The following is a 22,227-nucleotide window of genomic DNA, read 5'->3' as shown; positions in this document are numbered from 1 at the left end:
GATTTTTATTTATTTGACAGAGAGGGAGATCACAAGTAGACAGAGAGGCAGGCAGAGAGAGGGAGAAGCAGGCTCCCCACTGAGCAGAGAGCCGGATGTAGGGCTCGATTTCAGGACCCTGAGATCATGATCTGAGCTGAAGGCAGAGGCTTAACCCACTGAGACACCCAGGCACCCCTAGCTCTATTTTTAATTTCTTAAGGAATCTCCACACTGTTTTCCAAAGTGGCAACACCAATTTGCATTCCTACTGACAGTATAAGAGGGTTTCCCTTCCTCCACATCCTCTTCAACACTTGTTTACTGTCTTGTTGATTTTGGTCATTCTGGTGTAAGGTGGTATCTCAATGTGGTTTTGATTTGAATTTCCCTTATGGCTAATGATGATGAACATTTTTTTCATGTGTCTGTTAGCCATTTGAATGTCTTCTTTGGAGAAGTGTCTGTTCATGTCTTCTGCCCATTTTTTGATGTGATTGTCTGTTTTGTGTGTGTTGAGTTTGAGGAGTTCTTTATAGATCTTGGATATCAGCCTTTTGTCTGTAGTGTCATTTGCGAGTATCTTCTCCCATTCTGTGGCTTGCCTCTTTGTTTTGTGGACTGTTTCCTTGACTGTGAAGAATCTTTTCATCTTGCTGAAGTCCCAAAAGTTCATTTTTGTTTGTTTGTTTTCTTTGCCTTTGAAGACATATCTTGAAAGAAGTTGCTGTGGCTACTTCCTATGTTCTGCCTATGTACTCCTCTAGGATTGTGATAGATTCCTGCCTCATGTTGAGGTCTTTTATCCATTTTGAATTTATCTTTGTGTATGGTGTAAGAGAATGGTCGAGTTTCATTCTTCTATACATAGCTGTCCAATTTTCCCAGCACCATTTATTGAAGAGGTTTTTTTTTCCACTGTATATTTTTTCCCTGCTTTGTCAAATATTATTTGACCATAGAGTTGAGGGTCCATATCTGGGCTCTCTACTCTGTTCTGCTAGCTAGAGCTTTTTGAGCTTCTTTAATTTGGGTGTCCACTTTCTTTCTCAGATTTGGGAAGTTTTCAACTATTATATCCTCAAATAAGCTCTCTGCCCTTTTTCTCTCTCTTCTTCTGGGACTCCAGAAGAAGTCCCCCAGTAGTACCCCATTATCTGCAATCTAGCTTTCTGTGATTTCAGTTATCTGTGGTCAACTGCAGTCTAGAAGCAGATGATCCTTCCTCTAATGTACAATAAGAAGTCAGTAGTAGCACAATGCTATACTGCAATGCCCACATCATTCACCTCACTTCATCTTATCACATAGACATTTGATCATCTTATATTATCACATGAAAAAGAAGGGCGAGTAAACTATAATATTTTGAGAGAGAGCTATCATAGTCACATAACTTTTATTATATTATATTGTTATAATATTCTATACATTATTATTGTTAATCTCTTAATGTGCCTAATTTATAAATTAAAAGTTATCATAGACATGTATCTATAGGAAAAAGCATAGTATATATAAGGTTTGAACATCCCATGGAACACCCCATGTATAGAATTACTGTTTGCTCCATTTGATGATGTTCCATAACACCCTTAGGCTTTCTTCATTTTTCTTCTTTTCTTTTTTCATTGTTTCTCTGACTTGATAATTTTAAATGATCTGTCTTGAGTTAGTGAATCTTCTGTTTGATAAAGTCTACTATTGAATTCCTCTAGTGAATTTTTCAATTTAATTATTGTATTCTACTTCAGAATTTTTGTTTGGTTCTTTTTTCCCCAAATTTCTATCTCTTTGTTGACATTTTTTCATGAATAATTTTCCTGATTTTGTTTAGTTATCTATCTGTGTTCTCTTGCAGCTCATTGAGTTTTTTTGAGATAATTATTTTTAACTCTTTAATAAGTAAGTCATAGATTTCCATTTCTTTGGGGTCAGTTTTTGGAGATTTAGCTTGTTGCTTTGATAGGGATATATTTCCTCATATTCCTTATTACTTATAATGTAAGTATTTTTAGTTTATGGCCTTGTTATTTTTTTCTAGGATTTACTCATTTGACAAAGCAGTCACCTTTCCTATTCTTATGGACTGGATACATACCAGAGAAAGATCTTCCCCAATCAGCCTGGCTAGAGATGCTGAGGGCCTCTCAAATCTTTTCTGGAGATGCATTTTCTCTGGGCTTATATATGCCATTTCTGAAATAGGTTTCTTTTTCTGGAGCTCACCATCTCTTTCTCCCTCTGGTGTATTTATGTACACTACAGGTACGCTGATGTTACAATAAGCCATCAGACCCTTTTTGTTCAGAGGCCCCCACGTATCCAAATATGCCAATTCTCTGTCAGTACTCTGAGTTAGATAAGACATAACCAGTCCCTCATGCAGTCTTCTGAAAAGTCAGAATGTTGGGCACATATTCCACATTTCTTTCTCTTCCTAGGAAAAAGTAGTAAGTTGGCCTTTTATCCCAAATGCAATAAGCTATGTCAACTTGGGGAAAGGACTATCACAGGTAAAATACAATGGCTTTTCTTACCCATTTCAATGTTTTGCTCTTGCCTGAGGTACTGTGATGCCTTAACTAGGTTCCTGAGTTCTCATAAAGGCTTTTGGTATATTGTTGTTAAGTCAGGGTCTCTGTAGAAGAATAAGGTCTGAGGATTCCTATTTCACCATCTTGCTCTGGCATAGTGTTTTTGGAAAACTTGTATTTGAATTAAGATTGGCAGACCATGCAGCTCCAATTTAGCCCTACCTTCATTCCTCCCCTTGTATTATATGGATCCTTGAATGATAACGAATTCTCTTAGAGGCTCCTCTAGACACTCTATATCCATATATTTTCCAATCTTTGAAAACCCAGTATCAAAATACCACTCACAGGAAGCCTCACTACATGTTTCACCTTTAGGAGGGAATGGTTTACTACCTCATGAATGAACTCATTCAGTTGATCTAGGTTTCAGAAACTGAATTTTTATTATTTTTTAGACTAAACTGTAATTTAATTCTGTATTGTTTCTACTCATTGCTCCTATTCCTACTCTAAAGAGAAATTCAAGCTATTGTTATTGCTGTTGTTTTGTTTTAATTACATAGGACAGTCCTCTATTTAAAAATGGATACAATGGGGCACCTGCCTGGCTCAGTTGCTTAAGTGTCTGCCTTCAGCCTAGGTTATGATCCCAGGGTCCCAGAATTGAGCCCCACATCGGGCTCTCTGCTCAGTGGGGAACCTGCTTCTCCCTCTCCCTCTGCCACTCTGCCTGCTTGTGCTTGTTGTTTCTCTCTCTTTTTCTGTTGAATAAATAAATAAAATCATTTTAAAAAGATCGATACAATGATTCACTCTAGTTTGGTCTGGTCCTGGATCAACATCCCGTGAGCACCCCCCCCCCTTTTTTTTTTTTTTGCTGTAGAGAGAGAACCTACAGAGAGGTGAGGATAAAGAAGTATTTGGGAGAAAGGATAATTTTTTTAAGAGATTTTTTAAGAGATTTTTAAGAGATTTTAAGAGATTTTATTTCCCAGGCCTTTTTGTCATATGAACCAAGACCTCCTCTCTATCCTCGTGCCCTCCATGGAAGTCAGTTTGCTTCTGTCCTTCCTAATATTTTCTTTAAAGGACCCCAGAATTAAACACAAGATTCCAGGAGGTACCTGACTAGCATAAAGCAAGGGGGAACAATCACTTTCTAGCATGAACTCATTATGCTCCTGACAATGGGATCCTTCTTTAAGTAAGGATTTTGTTCTGTTCTGTTTTTGGGTTTTTTTTTAGTCATTTTTTTTTTAATTTTCAGCATAACAGTATTCATTGTTTTTGTACCACACCCAGTGCTCCATGCAGTCCGTGCCCTCTCTAATACCCACCACCTGGTTCCCCCAACCTCCCACCCCCCCACCTCTTCAAACCCTTCAGATTGTTTTTCAGAGTCCATAGTCTCTCATGGTTCACCTCCCCTCCCAATTTCCCCCAACTCCCTTCTCCTAACTCCCCATGTCCTCCATGCTATTTGTTATGCTCCACAAATAAGTGAAACCATATGATAATTGACTCTCTCTGCTTGACTTATTTCACTCAGCATAATCTCTTCCAGTCCCGTCCATGTTGCTACAAAAGTTGGGTATTCATCCTTTCTGATGGAGGCATAATACTCCATAGTGTATATGGACCACATCTTCCTTATCCATTCGTCCATTGAAGGGCATCTTGGTTCTTTCCACAGTTTGGCGACCGTGGCCATTGCTGCTATAAACATTGGGGTACAGATGTTTTGTTTTTTTTTAAGCAGCAAACTCAGGTTAAAAAGTTTTTTTTTTTCCAGTTCCCCATATATTTTTCACATCAAATAACGCCCATTCAAGTCTTCCATATTCTGCACTCAATATGATTTCCACATTTCCAGACTCAGAGTCCTAAGTGAGGAATGTGATTAACATAAAAAACAATAGGTTTTATTAATTTACTGATAGCCAACATACTCTGATATGTAATATTCCCCACCCAGGTTTCCCCTTTCTTTTCCCTTGTATTTTTCTTAATATCACCATTGTTATTCTTTCCTCAATTATTTGGTGGGTACAGTGTTTTGTGTAATTTATTTGTTTAATACTATTTCTATTTGACTTTAGTGAAGCTCCATAAGAAAAGGAATTTGGGGGAAAAAAAGACAAGGAATTTTGCTTATCTTGTTCATGGATATACCTGGTGTTTAGCATACCACTTGGCCATTGTTGATCATCCATACATATTTATTGAATAAATGAAAATGCTCCCTCCCTCAGATTTCTTCTTTTTTTTCTTCTATTTTTCTTTGAATGTCAGTTGTGTTGGTTGGGTCTTCCTGGAAGCTGACATTGAGATGGAATTTTGAGTGTAAGCAGTTTTGGAATAATGCTTGTGAAAGTTAACAGCAAGAGGAAACAGAATTGAGCAGGCAGAGCCTCCAACAGTCTTGTCCAACCCAATGATGAGCTGTAGCACAAGAACTACTCATTAGAAGAGTTCTGTGATGGGAAGAAAGAGCCAAGCTCCAGTATCCAAACTCTTGAGAACTAACACTCTGGTTTGGTCATATTTTCTGGTATGTAATAAGCATTAAGTAAATATTTATTAAATGAAATAGCAATACATTAGGACTCTATGCTCCCCTCCCTCTGCCCAGTAAGGAAATATGTGCTTTAAAAGGGGGTATATTCCTGGTAATGTATCATTACAACTTCTCATTAAGAGGCAACAGACACCAAATCTAGTCGATATATGAAAACGAATGTGGGGGTGGATATATTTTAAGGATAAAGAGATGTGTTAAAGATTTTGAAAGGTCTCACAGATTCTGGAAAGCCTTCTGTATCTCAGGCAGAGTACCTCCTTCATATAATGCCTGAGTTTCTCTCCGTAGTTGATTAATTCCATTTCTCTACAGATTGGCTTTCTCCATTTCTCTTGTCCTCGAAGGGAAAGTGGCTATCCAACATCTTCTGAGTTTATATTGTATGGTTACAATACAAACTACAACCTGATTCTCAGTTCCAAATACCAATTCCAATGAGAAAGATGAGGATAGAGACTCTACTTCATTCATTGTGAATCATGTTTTTGGCTCAGTTCTAATTAGCCATGGCTGGGGAGTGATGGTCAAGGTGGTAGAATCATACAGTGGAAACATGGCTGGTGAGTTGATCTCGTCTTTATGACCTTGGGGAAGCAGTTCTAAGGGAAGGAAAATAGCAAGTGAAAGAATGAACTTCTGGACAACTGAAGATGGGCTACAAAAAGACATTACTGTGACTATATCCCTGGAAATCTTAAAGAAGTTTAATGATGTGGCTTAGATATTCTCTTAGAGGCAAAACACTCTAAGAGTGTCTCTTTCAGCTCCCTGGCTCCAATCATCCTTCCCTCTTTCTCCTGAGGGGTGAGCCTTTTTTCTATGTCTTTTAAGAACATCTCCAGAGTCAAAGGACCAAGCAGGTAAAAGGAGACAGGCACAAAGGTCAAAGAAATTAAATTCTCAGAGATCACCCAAGAGAACTGATATTAATAAGGCTTGGATGTTTATGCCTATATAAGTCACTCATATAATTAAAGTTGCTTCAGTTAGGAGAGCAACTGATTCTGTAAATTTAACAGAGTTGTTCTTTTAATTAAATCAGTTTTTCAAAGAGCATGCTGTGTATAGTTTTTGTTTGTTTGTTTTTTAATGAATTTCAAAGCAGAAAAAATAATAATTTCTTATACATTTAGTTTAAAACTAAAATTCATGATGTGATCCCAACAAATATTTTTACCATTTGGGTTTGTGTCAATTGTTCATTAATTCTCTTACACATTCACTCATTATTTCATTTAACAAACACATCTCAAGCATCTCCACAATGTTAGACTCAGTGCTAGGTTTGGAAGATACAAAAGTAAATCACATAGTTTCTTCTCTTAAAGACACTAATACATTGCAGAGATGGTCACATAAATAGGTAATTGCAAGACATCAAAAAGTACTACAATGAAACCACATAATGGGCTGAAGGAATCCAGAGGAGACAGTAGCAAAGATTAACCTGAAGTCTCAAATCTGGATCTCTGAAATTCTAGGTGGAAGTGTTGCATTTTCTACCTCAAATCCAAAGTTTTGCTTCTCAGTTCCAAATACCAATTTTATCATGAGGCATTTCTTCCTTGATTAATTTTTCATTGTTATACTTCATGCTTCAGGCAAAGTTGTAAGCCTGGTGTATTGCTTTTTACTGATTCTAGTAACATTACCACAAACTTAATGGCCTAAAAACAACACTTTTCATTATCTTGCAGTTTCAGGAGGAAGTATAGCATGATGTGACTGCATTCTGTGCTTAGGGTCTCACAAGGCTAAAAATCAGTTTTCAGACCCAAGATCCACTTCCAAGCTCCCTGGATGTTGACAGAATTCAGTTCCATGTGGTTGTTCCAAGTAGGCTGATGCTCCCATTTCCTTGACATATGGTCCCTTTTATCTACACGCTAACAACAGCATATAGCATCTTCCTTGTGTTTTGAATATCTCAGATTTCCCCTTCTACTTTAAAGGGATGATGTAATCTCCCTATCTTAAAATTCACTGATTAGTAACCTTAATTACCTTAATTAGTAACCTTAATTAGTAACCTTTTGCAATGTAACATAACATATTCATGGGTATACCACTAGAGAGAGAAGGTCACAGAGCCAAAATTCTGTCTATTATACCAGACATGTGTGTATTATTTCTCTTTTTCACTGGTTGATTTCCTTTGAATCACTATAAAAAGTGACCATTGCCTTGGAGAGAGGATGTACCAAACCCAAAGGCAATGCGTAATAAAATGAAGATTTCTTTGCACTAGGTCAGATGATTAAGCTACTTATTCTTAATTTGTGGTTTGGTACATCCTCTCTAGTTATCATCTAGTTAGTAAATGTAAAGGCTGGTAATTGAGCTGTTTGATATTTATTGAGTACTTAACATAAATCAGACACATAAATTAATGTAATCCTCACAAGCCTCTTATGAAATAGAATTATTACTGTGATTATTTGACAGATTAACATTAAGATCCTAAGAGTTTAAATAGCTTGCTCAAGTCTGTATAGCTAAGACAGGAAATCCTGAGATGTGAATCCAAGGCTACATGGCTTGGGAGCCTAAATTTCTGACTACCACCCAATGTTGTTTCTCCTGGTAACCAGAGAGAAACTTTCTTTTATACATAAACTAGGTGGGATAGAAAAAAGATGAAGAAGGAAACACACACACACACACACACACACACACACAATCTCATGGAATTCTCAGAAATGTTCTATTTGATTATATATTCTCCATTTATTGAGAAGGAAACTGAAGCTCAGTTAGGTTAATTTGCTTTGCCAAGATCAAAGAGCCAGAAGTGTAAAACTACAAATACAGAAACGAATACATGCAAAGGCCCTGAGGCAGGAAAGAGCTTGGTGTTTTGGAGAAGAGAAAGGCAGCTAGTATGCCAGGAGGATAGTGAGTGAAAGAAAAAGATGATATGAGATAAATTTTTCAAGGTAGGGAGAATCTCAGTCAAGGTGAGGATGGAAGCTGGAGGCCATGTTATATATTTTTTCATTTGATCCTCCCACAAATATGTTAAGGATTGGGCACCTGGGTGGCTCAGTTGGTTAAGCAGGTCAGGTTAAGACCTGACCTTCAGCTCAGGTCACGGTCCCAGAGTCCCGGGATCGAGTCCCGTATTGGGCTCCCAGCTCCATGGGGAGTCTGCTTCTCCCTCTGACCTTCTGGCCTCTCATGCTCTCTCTCACTGTTTCTCTCTCAAATAAATAAATAAAATCTTTTTAAAAAATATGTTAAGGATTAATGTTTTTTTCTAGCAATGAAGAAACCAAGGCTCAGGGAATTTAACCAACTGAATGGTGGCTTTCCTCCAAAGACAAGCAGGTCTAGCCTTGCAGAGCTACTATTAAACTACAAAATAGTTCCAAAATGCTGCACAAATGAAATTCTTCAAACAGAATTTTTGTTTTCAGGCCTTTGGATTTATAGGGTCCAGAAAATTCCAAAATCTATTAAAAATAAGAATTTTCGTAAAATCTTTCAAGAGAACCACCTTCATTTTTTTTTTTACAACTTTGATGTTGTTTTTATTATACTTACAGTTACATCTGGTTATTTAATGCATGAATAAAGAACCACATACATTGCTACATCACAAATATCTGTTCTAAATATTTTGATAACTGTATTTCCATACAATTGGCTTCCTTTGTAATCCCTAATTTTTTATGCATTTATTTATTTTTATTTTGTTTATTAAGCCAAAAACCATTAGTTTTTGATGTAGTGTTCACTGATTCATTAGTTTCATATAACACCCAGTGCACATCACAACACATGCCCTCCTTAATACCCACCACCTTGTTACCCCATCCCTCCACCCCCCTCCTTTCAGTAACCTCAGTTTGTTTCCTAAGGTCCATCATCTCTCAAGGTTTGTCTCCCTCTATGATTTCTTCCCACTCAGTTTTCTCTCCCTTCCCCTCGTCCTCTGTGCTATACCTTATGTTCCACATATGAATTAAATCATATGATAATTGTCTTTCTCTGCTTGACTTACTTCACTTAGCATAATCCCCTCCAGTTCCATCCATGTTGATACAAATGGTGGGTATTCAACCTTTCTGATGGCTGAGTAATATTCCACTGTGTATATGTACTACATCTTCTTTATCCATTCATCTGTTGAAGGGCATCTTGGCTCCTTCCACAGTTTGGCTGTTATGGACATTGCTGCTATGAACATTGGGGTGCATGTGCCCCTTCTTTTCACTACATCTGTATCTTTGGGGTAAATACCTGGTAGTGCAATTGTTGGGCTATAGGGTAGCTCTATGTTTAAAATCTTGAGGAACCTCCATACTGTTTTCCAGAGTGGCTATACCAGCTTGCATTCCCACCAACAGTGTAAGAGAGTTCTACTTTCTCCACATCCTCACCAACACTTATTTCCTGTCTTGTTAATTTTTGCCATTTAAGGTGGTGTCTCATTGTGGGTTTTTTCTTTTTTAACTTTATTTTTTCAGTGTTCCAAGATTCATTGTTTATGCATCTCATTGTGGTTTTGATTTATATTTCCCTGATGGCTAATGATGTTGAGTATTTTTTCACGTGTCTGTTAGCCATTTGTATGTCTTCTTTGGAGAAGTATCTATTCATGTCTTCTTCCTATTTTTTCACTGTGTTATTTATTTTTTGAGTGTTGAGTTTGAGGAGTTCTTTGTAGATCCTGGATATGAATCCTTTATCTGAATGTCATTTGCAAATATCTTCTCCCAGTGAATGAATGGTGAAACTACATGGCTACTTCCATCCAAAGTTGTTAACTGGAAACGGGTTCAGGGATAAGCAAAGACTTCTCAACCAATTCTGCCCTGTGCTAAGCTTGGCCTCCTTGCACAGGCCTGCAATCTGCACAGCATTTTTTCATCTGTGCTGTGAAGAGGTGTAGGCTAGGTCTTGGGACACCTCTAAGAGTTCAGACTCTAAAGCTTAATTTGCAGAGAAAGGAAGCAGACTTAATGTGGATAATACTAAATTACATCACAAATAATTATATTATCTATGCCTTATATACTCACAATTTTCATCTACAGAGCCAGTTTCATTCTTATAACCATGAAATTTTTTTGAGGGAAATCAAAGCAGGGAAAATAAGTGACTTGCTTCATGGATCCAGATGAAATGAGTCTTCCAGCAGAGCTTATAAAACAGGCCCTCTTGAGCTTTGGCTTAAGAGCTTTTCTAACCATTAGCTATCTTTAAGATTCTCAGTCCTGCCTATCATGACTTTCTTTAGTTGTACATTTCCTACCATGCCTAATACAAACATTGTATGACTGGAATATTGTTCTGTCACATTAACCTGTCTTAAGTTTATACTTAATGATACTCAAATGCAGGGACACACATTGTCATACTGATGAAGACTCTATACTCCCTTACACTTGGACAGTAGGCCATGGATATGAAACACTTTCACATATACCCATGATCTCATTGACTTGCTAGTGAGGCAGATACTATTATAGAGTAGAGCTAGGAAGAACTTTTCAGATGTTCATTTTGCTCATTTATTTGTGTTGATGAATGATTGTTTCTGAATTCATGGCTTTAAGTAGTCTGCTTCACATTCCATTAAGTTTAAAAAGTAAAACAGATTCTCCTGCTACTGCCCTACTCTCTATAAGGAGAAATTAATGGAGCTCATTCCATTTTTCAGAGTGGCTAAATTTCTCGAATTCAGGTAGCATATCTGAGAGTGAGTGATCTTCATAAATAAAAGCTGCTTGGTAACCAGTGACCTAATGTCATATTATAATCTTTAAGTAGGGAATGTATATGAGTGGGTTTATAATTCATACCTCTCAAAACTTAAGTTAAGAAATTTAATTGTTATTTATTTCCCTAAACAGAGCATAAACTCCTTGGGGACAGTGCCCAGTCAGTGAATGAATACCTATTGATCATTTGACAGCATCACTTTGTGTTCTATGTTTGTGCCTTTTAATAATGTGCTAACTAACGTAAAAAAGGAATTCCCCAATTTGGGTTGGATGCTGAATAATAAAAAGATATAAGGGCAAAAACAAGTAGAGAAAAAAAGGAGTGATTACCATTTAGAAAGAAAGGCTCTAATCCAAAAATCTTCAAACCAAGTAATTTTCTTCTAGTTGGATTTTACCATGAGAAGGGCAATTGTTTGAGCACAGTTGGGTTGATTCAGTGTTTAATATCTTAATATCTTGTAGACTATGGGTGGCCCTTTTGTTAATGCCAGATGTAATTCTATAATAAAACTCTTTTTATTAAACACATGCAAGTTGTTAAATAGGAATTCTACCCTCTTTGCTCTTCCTTTTTTATTTTTTCCATTTCTTTCAAGTGCCTCTGAAATTTTCCTCTTGGAAATGAATAGATTTCTAAATTTTGACCATCATCCATAAATTAGAAACAAGAATTTGGGGCGCCTGGGTGGCTCAGTGGGTTAAGCCGCTGCCTTCGGCTCAGGTCATGATCTCAGGGTCCTGGGATCGAGCCCCGCATTAGGCTCTCTGCTGAGCAGAGAGCCTGCTTCCTCCTCTCTTTCTGCCTGCCTCTCTGCCTGCTTGTGCTCTCTCTCTGTCAAATAAATAATAAAAAATCTTAAAAAAAAAAAAAGAAACAAGAATTTGTGGCCATATTTAAAAAATAATTCCAGGAATCAAGTTATGGTGATCATCTCTATTTTTGATGTAGGCATTGTTTCTTATTTATCTATAGCTCCTGGAGAACACAGCACATGGTAGGTATATAACAAATGCTTGAAAAATGAGTACATATGAAGGGAGCAGAGAGGAAAGGCTAGAACTTGTATCCATTAGCCTGACTAACATTGGTGGTTGTCCCCATTGTGGCAAAGAAACATTTCTAAGGACAAGAAAACAGGGACTCCTGGGTGACTCAGTGGGTTAAAGCCTCTGCCTTTGGCTCAGGTCATGATCCTGCGGTCCTGGGATCCTGGGATCGACCCCTGCATCAGGCTCTCTGCTCGGGGGGGAGCTGCTTCCTCCTCTCTCTCTCTCTCTCTGTCTCTTTCTCTCTCCCTGCCTCTCTGCTTACTTGTGGTCTCTGTCAAATAAATAAGTAAATAAAATCTAAAAAAATAAAAATAAAAAAAAGAAAGGAAACAACTCTGCAAGCTGTCCGTGAAACAAACCATTGTGCTCAAAGTACCATTATTTGATAATACCTTCTGTGCTATCCTGTACTCCTTATGTTATCTTTACCATTTGTATCTTGTTTAATTTTTTGATTAACACCTTTTACTTAAAAATATTTACAAAGAAGCAGAAACAGTTCTGATATAAATGACAAAAGTGGATGCCTACAGGCAGTGGAGATTGACTGGGATCTTCTTGGGAGATGAAAACATTCTATGTCTCAATGTAGTATATGTATTTCTCAAAGCTCATTGAATTATAGGCTCAAGGACTGTTCTGACTAAAGTATGTGACTTTTTCCTCAATTAAAAATGTATTTAATGTTTTCTCTTTTTGCCCACCATCCTGTTGTGTGCTGCTCACTGATTCTGACCATGTCTTCTCACAAGACTTCCAGGATCAAGCGATTCCTGGCCAAGAAACAAAAGCAGAATCGTCCCATTCCCCAGTGGATTCGGATGAAAACTGGTAACAAAATCAGGTACAACTCCAAGAGGAGGCACCGGAGGAGAACCAAGCTGGGTCTCTAAGGCGTCCCACGTCACGCGATGACACACCTAATTGGCACCACGTATTTAATTAAGCTCCTTGAAGATCATGTATTCTATTCTATCACCCTGTAAACACCTTTCTACCTGGCCAATAGATAGCTTTTATCAGGGAAATGATTTTTCTGTTCTTATTCCTCTGCACCAGTAGGTTGGTTTGGTAATAAATGTGAGAACTTTCAGCTGTTAAAAAAAAACAAACAAGTATTTAAAGAAAAGAAATAGATCAGGTAACTAAAACACATTGACAATTAAAACAAAACAAAATAGTGTTATTATTTCTAGGTACATACTATTCTTTACAGAAGGTTCTGAGCCTAAAGCTGCTCTTTTTTTAAGTATTTAAAAAATTATAAACAATGCTAGCAGCTATCTCTCCCCCTCTCCCCTTCCCCTTTGTTTCTTTCCTTTCTTTAAAAAAATTTATTAGCATTTTTCATTCTGTTTTTCCATAGCCATGAGTCACACCTGTCAAGGTAGGTTGCAGGCCTGTGCAAGGAGACCGAGCTTAGCACAGGGCAGGCATATTCACAAAGAGGATGGTGGCACAGCAGTATCAGGAGATTGGCTACCTCCCAAGAGATTGATCAAATAAATAAATATATCAAGAACAATAAGATTCAGGTTTCTCGTTACTGGAAACAGTTACAAATATGGAAAAATATAAAGCTTGAATAAACCCACCTGGCATTGGATTAGAATTGGATGTACCAGAGTGAGATGATAGTTTCCATTATAGATAAAGAAGTAAGTAGAGATGTAAATGTGTGTGTAGTTCCTTAGCTCTCTGCTGAAAGAGCCTGAGATCAGGAGCATCCTACTAATAATGAATACCTAGTGCTTATATCTTGGTGTCAAATGCTAAATGAATCAGAGCTCCTTGAAAAAAATGACTGAATCGAGGGTTGGGGCTTGTAAAGAACATGATGAACCTGGATCATCTTTGGTAACAGAAAGGAAGGAAATGCTCAAAAAAGGATGAGAACATGTCAAAAGGACACAGAAGTAAATTTGAGGGGCCTCTAGCTGGCTAAATAAAGGATAACTGTAACTTTTAAATAAATGATAAGAACAATCTCTAACTCATTGAATTAGCAAGTACCCCACTGATATAAATAAATGAATGACTAAATAGTTGGAAGGAAGAGAAAGTTTCTCCATATAGTGGAAAGCCTCCAATTAAATGTAGATGGAATAATGGTTTTAGAAAATCACCATTTGGTAATAAGGGTAGTAATAATTAACCCAGGCAAGAAATTTCAATGGATACTACTAGTAAGTTAAGTGAGGAAAGGAATGAATTTTTTACATATCAGAGTACACTGTTAATTAGAGATGGAACAAAAAGTAGAGAAACCAGGTAGACACCATCTTGATAAAGTAGTCAAAATGAACAACACTAGTAACAGGACAAATAGTCATCATGTGCAACTGATTAGATATAATGAGAAGAGTAGAGTGTGACAGTCTGGCCAAAAAATATATAACAGGTGTAATAATGGTTATATATCCAATAATAAAGAAACATTGGATGAATCCAAACTTCAAGACACTCTAAAAATATCCAGCCTATCTTCAAAAGTGCCAAGATCATGAAAGCTAAGTGAAGTATAGATGCAAGAGGAAGACACGCTCTAAATTCTTCTTATAGATGTCAGGGAAAGCTTGCCAAAGGAGATGACTTACATGTAGTCTTGTAAACACTGTCATATAAACTAGAGAGGAAATCATTTTAGGCAAGGAGATAGCATTTTCAAAGGTGTAGGGTCTCAGGTACTTGTAGAGAGCTGGGTGTACTTGGAGCACAGAGATGGTAGAAGCAGCCAGGGTGATGAGGTAGGGCCAAATGATAAAGGGCCATTTCCTTTGCCTTCTTTTGCACAATATTATGAATACATAGTTTGAGGAACTGAAAAAAGGCATCTGAACAGTAGTTTGAGGAACTGAAAAAAGGCATCTGAATTGATGTATTAGTCCAGGGTCTCTGAAAACAGATGCAAAGACAGAATTAAATGTGCAAGTTTATTAAGAGAAATGCCTACATGAATGGAAATTGAAAGGAAGTGAAGAAGTCTGGGAGAGCCATCAGGCTGTGATGTACATCTGACTTGAGTGAAGGAGAGGTAAGGAAGTTTACATGGAAGTTGCAGTAAAAACCTTTGGCTCAAGGACTTTCTTGATGCTTAAGCTTGGATACTTAGTCAATTATGTTCTCTGTAGTAGCAGAAAACAAAATATATTCTCATGTGTACCACATTTCAGTTTTGGACAATGGAAAGGATTTAATTGACAGAAGAGGTGAAGGGTATTCCAGGGAGGAGTGTGAAAAACTTCAAGAATTGAATATTTCATTTTTGTTCTTTTAAATTATCTATTTTCTTTTAGTTATGAAGGAATCAGGCCTTTCTGAGCCATGAGCTATGAACATACTAAGCAATCTGCTGCTAATAAACATGGACACCTAATCCTGGAGAGCCTACCAACTTGCCCTGGTTTCTTAATGTAGTTGAGTTTTCTGTTTATCATATTTGGTCCATCTGTGGAAGCTAACTTAAATATCACATAACATTCTTTTTTTTCTGGAATTATTTTGATCCATGATGGTAACACAAGTTGTTTTACACTGAATAGAAGCTGGTTAGTATTATATATACCTTTCAATACTAAAATAGGGAAGTATATTTTATTTACATTTAGTAGAAAAATATTTTTCCCCTTAAACACTAAGTTCATGTTGTAGGGAAAAGTTGGTAAGAAGGAATAGCAAAAGAGATCCTTGATTTTGAAATCAACTTATAAAAAAAATGAAATCAACTTATTTTGAGGTCCTGTTGAGTTTGCAGAGTATGAATTCATAACACAATTTCAAGTAGCTTTAGTCTATTCTTAATTGCAAATTTCCTAAACCTTATTAAAGAAAGGTAATGGTCTTCTAGTCTCATTTTATCAGGTTTGGAGTCCCCTCATTCTTTATCAAGTGCCTGAAAAGTTCTCCAAATTGTATAAGTAACAACTATAAAATATGACTCACAGCATTTTTTTTCACTGAGTAACACAATTAACACTGTAATATTATAGCCAGTATTTTGAAAAAAAAAATCTTATTAACATTTATTAACTGCTAGCAGAGAGATTTTTTTTTAACTCTAAGAAAAAGATTCAAGATGTCTATTATAGCTTTTAACAAACTTAACAATGTGCCCTTTCCTCAAAGTATGATGTGTCTGTTCCAAATGATGCCATTTAAAAACACAACAGAGTATTTCACTGGGTAAAAAATCGGTGGCTAGGATAATTTTGGGAATTATATTCAATGGCATGAAAATTGTTATTCCAAAAAGGAATGCATACAAGAAATAGCTTAACTGAAGAGTAACACTAGAGAAGTGTCTGTAAATAGTTGCTGCATAAAAGCTGTAGTTTGGTAACTGTTCTTCAAGATTATTCAGTTAAAGATTCTGCAATACCTGAATAAGACAGTAATATTTTATGAGTGGTGAAGGGGTTGGGGAAGGAAGATTCCCATCCCCTCTTTTTAAAAAAAATAATCATTTTCCAGATACTTATCCAAGGGATACAAAGTGATTCAAAGGGGCACCTGCATGCCAATGTTTATAGCAACAATGTTGGTTGTTGCCAACGATGTTGGCAACAACCAAAATATGGAAAGAGCCCAGATATCTATTGACAGATGAATGGATAAAGAAGACACGGTATACATCCTCAATGGACTATTACTCAGTCATCAAAAAAAAAAAAAAAAGAAAAGAAAGAAAGAAATCATGCTATTAGCAATGACATGGATGGAACTAGAGGGTTTTATGCTAAGTGAAATAAGTCAGTCAGAGAAACACAAAAACTGTATGATTTCACTTATATGTGGAATTTAAGAAACAAAACAGATGAACATAAGGGAAGTGAAGGAAAAATTAAAAAAAGATGAAAATTGAGAGGGAGGCAAACCATAAGAGACAGTGAACTCTAGGAAAAAAACTGAGGATTGCTGGAGGGGAGGTAAGTGGGGGGAAGGGAAAATTAGGTAATAGGCATTAAGGAGGGCACTTGATGTAATGAGCACTGGGTGTTACACGTAACTGATGAATCACTAAATTCTACCTCTGAAACTAATAAAAAAAAATCATGTGTTTTAAATATCTTCCACAATAACTATCATTCCTGGCTTCATATATGCTGTGGTTATTTGTTTTCTAGCCAGGAATGCATTGATTCACCCAGAACATATCCTCATCTTTTAATGCTGATCAGAAGGGTAACCCTGCTGTAGTCAGCCTGAAGCAAATTTTAGAGTGGAAGCTAGCATGAATTAGTTTGATTTTGGATGTGGTTACAAAGATTTTTTGGTTATTTTATTCTTAAAGCTGTTTTGAACCTGTTCCAAATTCACTGGCCCTTTAGGGAAGAGGAAAGAAAAGATGTAGCTTTTTCCTGGCCAGGTCACTATACTCTATGATTTCAGGGGGCATGGCTTACATTCTTTCCAATGTGAGATGCAGTACAAAGGAAGAAAATAAACTGTTTATTCATTTCTTCCCAGATGATATTGGGGGAGAGGATTTTTTTAAAAGGTGAAGAATTAATCACTGCTATAACAAAGCCAGACATACATAAAGATTGGCATTTATTCTGGGCTTAAAATTGTGCTCTTCAATATGGTAGCCACTAGTCACTGGTAGTACTGTGTTATTGAAATGTAGCTATTCCAAATTGATATATGATCTAAATGTAAAATATATAACAGATTTCAAAGACTTAGTACAAAAGAAGAAATAGAAAATATCTTATTTTTTAATATTGATTACATGTTGAAATATATTGGATATATTAGTTTAAATAGATTATGCTATTAAAATTAATTTGAACTGTTTTGTTCTACTTTTCTCAATGTGACTTCTCAAAATTAGAAATTACAATGTGGCTTGAATTGGTGGATTATATTTCCATTAGACAGCACTAGTCTGGAATATTTGATTTACTCATGTCCTCAGGAATGATTTTTTCTCTCTTCTGTTCTTTGTGCCTAGCACAAAACTGCTACAGGGGCTCAGATTAGCTTTGTTGGGACACTGACCAAGTTGGCTGATACCCAAATTAGCATCCTCAAAAACAATGTAGGGAGCTTGAACCATCCAGGAATGAAGGAACCAGGTGAAGTTAAAGGTAGAAATTGTCAGCCTTTATCCTTAAATGTTTCACAGGGTAAAATTTGGGAAATGTAACTTGAACTGACATGTATTTCCAGTGGTAGAGTCACTGAACAGGAGCCCATGATAAACATTAGAGGATTTTATAATCCTTTGATATTATACAAAATTAGACTGTGTGTACCTTCTATAGAGAAGATCTAATTTTAATTAGATTCTCAAAGGAGACTACAGATTCAAAAATATTAAGGATATTAAATCTATTTTTTTTTAAGTTTTTAAAATTTATTTGACACAGAGAGATCACAAGTAGGCAGAGAGGCAGGCAGAGAAAGAGAGAGAGGGAAGCAGGCTCCCTGCTGAGCAGAGAGCCGGAGCCGGGGCTCAATCCCAGGACCCTGAGATCATGACCTGAGCTGAAGGCAGAGGCTTAACCCACTGAACCACCCAGGTGCCCCCTAAATCTGCTTTTTTAAAAAAGATTTATTTATTTGAGAGAGAGAGTGTGTGTGTACAAGCAGGGGAAGGGGCAGAGGAAGAGAGAATATCAAGCAGACTTCCTGCTGAGCACAGAGCCCAACATGGGCTCAGTCAAGAGCTCAAAATCAAGAGCTGGATGCCTAACAAACTGAGCCACACAGGTATCCCTCTTAATTCTATTTTTTAATCAAATTATTTATTTTTAAAATTTTTTTAAATTTATTTTCAGCGTTAACAGTATTCATTGTTTTTGCACCACACCCAGTGCTCCATGCAATCCGTGCCCTCTCCAATACCCACCACCTGGTTCCCCCAACCTCCCACCCCCACACCCCTTTAAAACCCTCAGATTGTTTTTCAGAGTCCATAGTCTCTCATGGTTCACCTCCCCTTCCAATTTCCCTCAACTCCCTTCTCCGCTCCAACTCCCCTTTGTTTATGTTTTCACGTTGAATTGTATATCTTGGATATGTGGATATTGGATATTAATCTCTTATCAGATATATCACTTGCAAGTATCTTTTCCCATTCAGTAAATTGCCTTTTCATTTTGTTAGTGGTTTCCTTCACTGAGCAAAAGGTTTTTATTTTGGTATAACCCATTTGTTTTTGCTTTTGTTTCCCTTGCCTGAGGAGATATATCTAGAAAAATGTTGCTCAGGCCAATGTGAAAGAGATTACTGTATTATCTTCTAGGAGTTTCATGGTTTCAGGTCTCATGTTTAGTTCTTTAATCCATTTTGAGTTTACTTTCGTGTATGGTATAAGACAGTGGTCCAGTTTTATTCTTTTGCATGTAGCTGTCCTGTTTTCCTTGCATTGTACATTCTTGCCTCCTTTGTTATAGATTAATTGACCATATAAGCATGGGTTTATTTCTGGGCTTTCTATTCTGTTCCATTGATCTATGTGTCTATTTTTTGTGCAGTACCATACTGTTTCAATTACAACAGCTTTGAACTTTAGTTTGAAATCTGAGATTGTAACACTTCCAACTTTGTTATTGCTTCTTAAGATTGCAGAATCTTTTGGCATTCCATAAAAATTTTAGGATTATTTGTGAATAATAATATTGGTACTTTGATAGGGGTAGCACTGGATATATAGATTGATTTGGGTACAATGGACATTCAACAATATTGGCTCTTCCAATTCATGAACATGGAATATATTTCCATTTGTGTTGTCTCCAATTTCTTTCTTTAATGTTTTATCATTTTCAAAGTACAGGTACAAGTCTTTCACATCCTTGGTTAAGTTTATTCCTAAATATTTTAATAGACATTTTTCCAAAGAAGATATACAGATGGCTACTAGGCACATGAAAAGATGCTCAATATCACTTATCATCAGGGAAGTGCAAATCAAAACCACAATGAGTTATCACTGGAAGAATGATTAAAATAAACATACACACACACACCACACACACAAGAAATAACAGTATTGGCAAGGATGTAGAGAAAAAGGAACGCTTGTGCACTATTGGTGGAATGTAAATTGGTGCAGACACTTTGAAAAAGTTCCGAGTTTCCTCAAAAAACTAAAAACATAAATACCATGTGATGTAGTAATTCTGCTACTGGGTATGTACCCAAAGAAAATGAAGACACCAATTCAAAAAATTACATGCATCCTGTGTTTACTGCAGCATTATTTACAATAGCCCAGATAAGGAAGTAACCTATATGTCCATTGTGGACATATATAATGGAATATAACTCCACCCTAAAAAGGAATGAGATCTTGTCATTTGCAATAACGTGGATGGAACTACAGGGTATTATAAGTGAAATAAGTCAGACAGAGAAGACAAATATCATATAATTATATATATATATTGAATCTAAAAAATAAGACAAATGAACAAACAAGAAGCAGAAGTAGACTGATAAATACAGAGAGCAAACTTGTGGTTGCCAGAGGAGAGGGTGTGAGGGATGAGCAAAATGGGTGAAAGGGAGTGGGATGTACAGGATTCCAGTTAGGGAATGAATAAGTCATGAGGATGAAAGGTACAAGATGGAGAATATATTCAACGCTATTGTAATAGTGTTGTATGTGACAGATGGCTACCACACTTGTGATAAGCACAGTATAGTATAGAGTTGTTGAATCATCCACTATGTTGTACACCTGAAACTAATGTAACATTGCATGTCAACTGTACTCCAAGTAATTAAAATAAATAAAATATATAAAAGGAATCTTAATTCTAGAAAATTATTATTTATTAGGAAAATAAATAAAAGAAATCCTAGTTCTAGGACGAAATGTCTCATTCGGGTAGAACATTTCACAATTATTGTAAGGTAGTCATCCACGTCTATGAGTATCAGCCTTCTTAATAATGTGAACACGTGTACATCATATCATGAAAATGAAAGTGCATGGAGCTCAGTGAACAAGAACAACCAACAATAGGTGTAAGACAGGAAGACTACTATGGAAGACTACTATGACCCTGCAATTGCACTACTGGGTATTTACCCCAAAGATACAGACGGAGTGAAAAGAAGGGCCATCTGTACCCCAATGTTTATAGCAGCAATGGCCACGGTCGCCAAACTGTGGAAAGAACCAAGATGCCCTTCAACAGACGAATGGATAAGGAAGATGTGGTCCATATACACTATGGAGTATTATGCCTCCATCAGAAAGGATGAATACCCAACTTTTGTAGCAACATGGACAGGACTGGAAGAGATTATGCTGAGTGAAATAAGTCAAGCAGAGAGAGTCAATTATCATATGGTTTCACTTATTTGTGGAGCATAACGAATAGCATGGAGGACAAGGGGAGATGGAGAGGAGAAGGGAGTTGAGGGAAATTGGAAGGGGAGGTGAACCATGAGAGACTATGGACTCTGAAAAACAACCTGAGGGTCTTGAAGGGGCAGGAGGTGGGAGATTGGGGGAACCAGGTGGTGGGTATTAGAGAGGGCACGGATTGCATGGAGCACTGGGTGTGGTGCAAAAACAATGAATACTGTTAATGCTGAAAAGAAATAAAAAATTAAAAAAAAAAAAAAGACAGGAAGACTACTGATGGCATTAAAAGGAAAGGTATTTGGTGTTGATTATGTCCCAAGACACTAAGCTGTTGATGATACAGCACAAACTTCCTATAGCTCTCACACTAAATGGTTAAATTATAAATCTAATTCTGCTTGAAAGAAGAAAATTTCATTTACTTATTCATTCCTTTGTGTTCTCAATATTTTAAGCTCAATTACAGAATTTAACCCATTATATTCTAACTTCTCAGAAATTACATAGCTGTTTCTCAGTTTATAATGTGGCTTTTCAAGAACAAGGGGCACAAATTTCTTTTACTATTTTACCCCCAGCACCTAACAAGTGGATGCTCAATAGATGTTGAGTAAAATAATAAGTTAATGGTTGTTGTCTGACTTCTACATATCTCAGAATAAAAAGTGACCTGTGAAACAAATACAGATGTAAAGATTAAAATTTAATGGAGGGCTAAATAGAAGTCTAGAACTCTGTAGTTTTAGCCAAATCAACCAGATTCAGCATTGGACCTTGTTCAACATTCACAAATTAAACTACCTGTAGAAAGACTGCATACAGATTACAGCTGTGATCCACTTTTCCAAGGCCCAAACAGTGCTGATTCATTCACCACAGTTGGTTTGCAAGTGAAGGAAACAAACTTTTAAGTTAGAGAAATGTAAGCAGTCTTAGATCTGGGAGTCATCAGGAAATGTTTGATATTTTAAAGAACTGACTGAAAGTAAAACAGGTTAATGTGACATTTCAAAGGGATTT

At 36.7% G+C, this 22,227-nt stretch overlaps 1 protein-coding gene across 1 annotated transcript; it reads left to right on the top strand.

Annotated features, from left to right (window-relative positions):
- The first annotated feature begins 12,592 nt into the window (after positions 1–12,592).
- Positions 12,593–12,885, top strand: LOC125078186 (60S ribosomal protein L39-like). The gene has a single exon (XM_047690356.1). It carries the CDS (start codon positions 12,620–12,622, stop codon positions 12,773–12,775), a length of 156 nt encoding a protein of 51 aa, XP_047546312.1. The 5' UTR covers positions 12,593–12,619; the 3' UTR covers positions 12,776–12,885.
- The last annotated feature ends 9,342 nt before the right edge of the window (positions 12,886–22,227 follow it).

Source organism: Lutra lutra, chromosome 10 (genome assembly GCF_902655055.1).
Source record: "Lutra lutra chromosome 10, mLutLut1.2, whole genome shotgun sequence".
NCBI lineage: Eukaryota > Metazoa > Chordata > Mammalia > Carnivora > Mustelidae > Lutra > Lutra lutra.
This window is presented reverse-complemented; position numbering and strand designations above follow the sequence as displayed.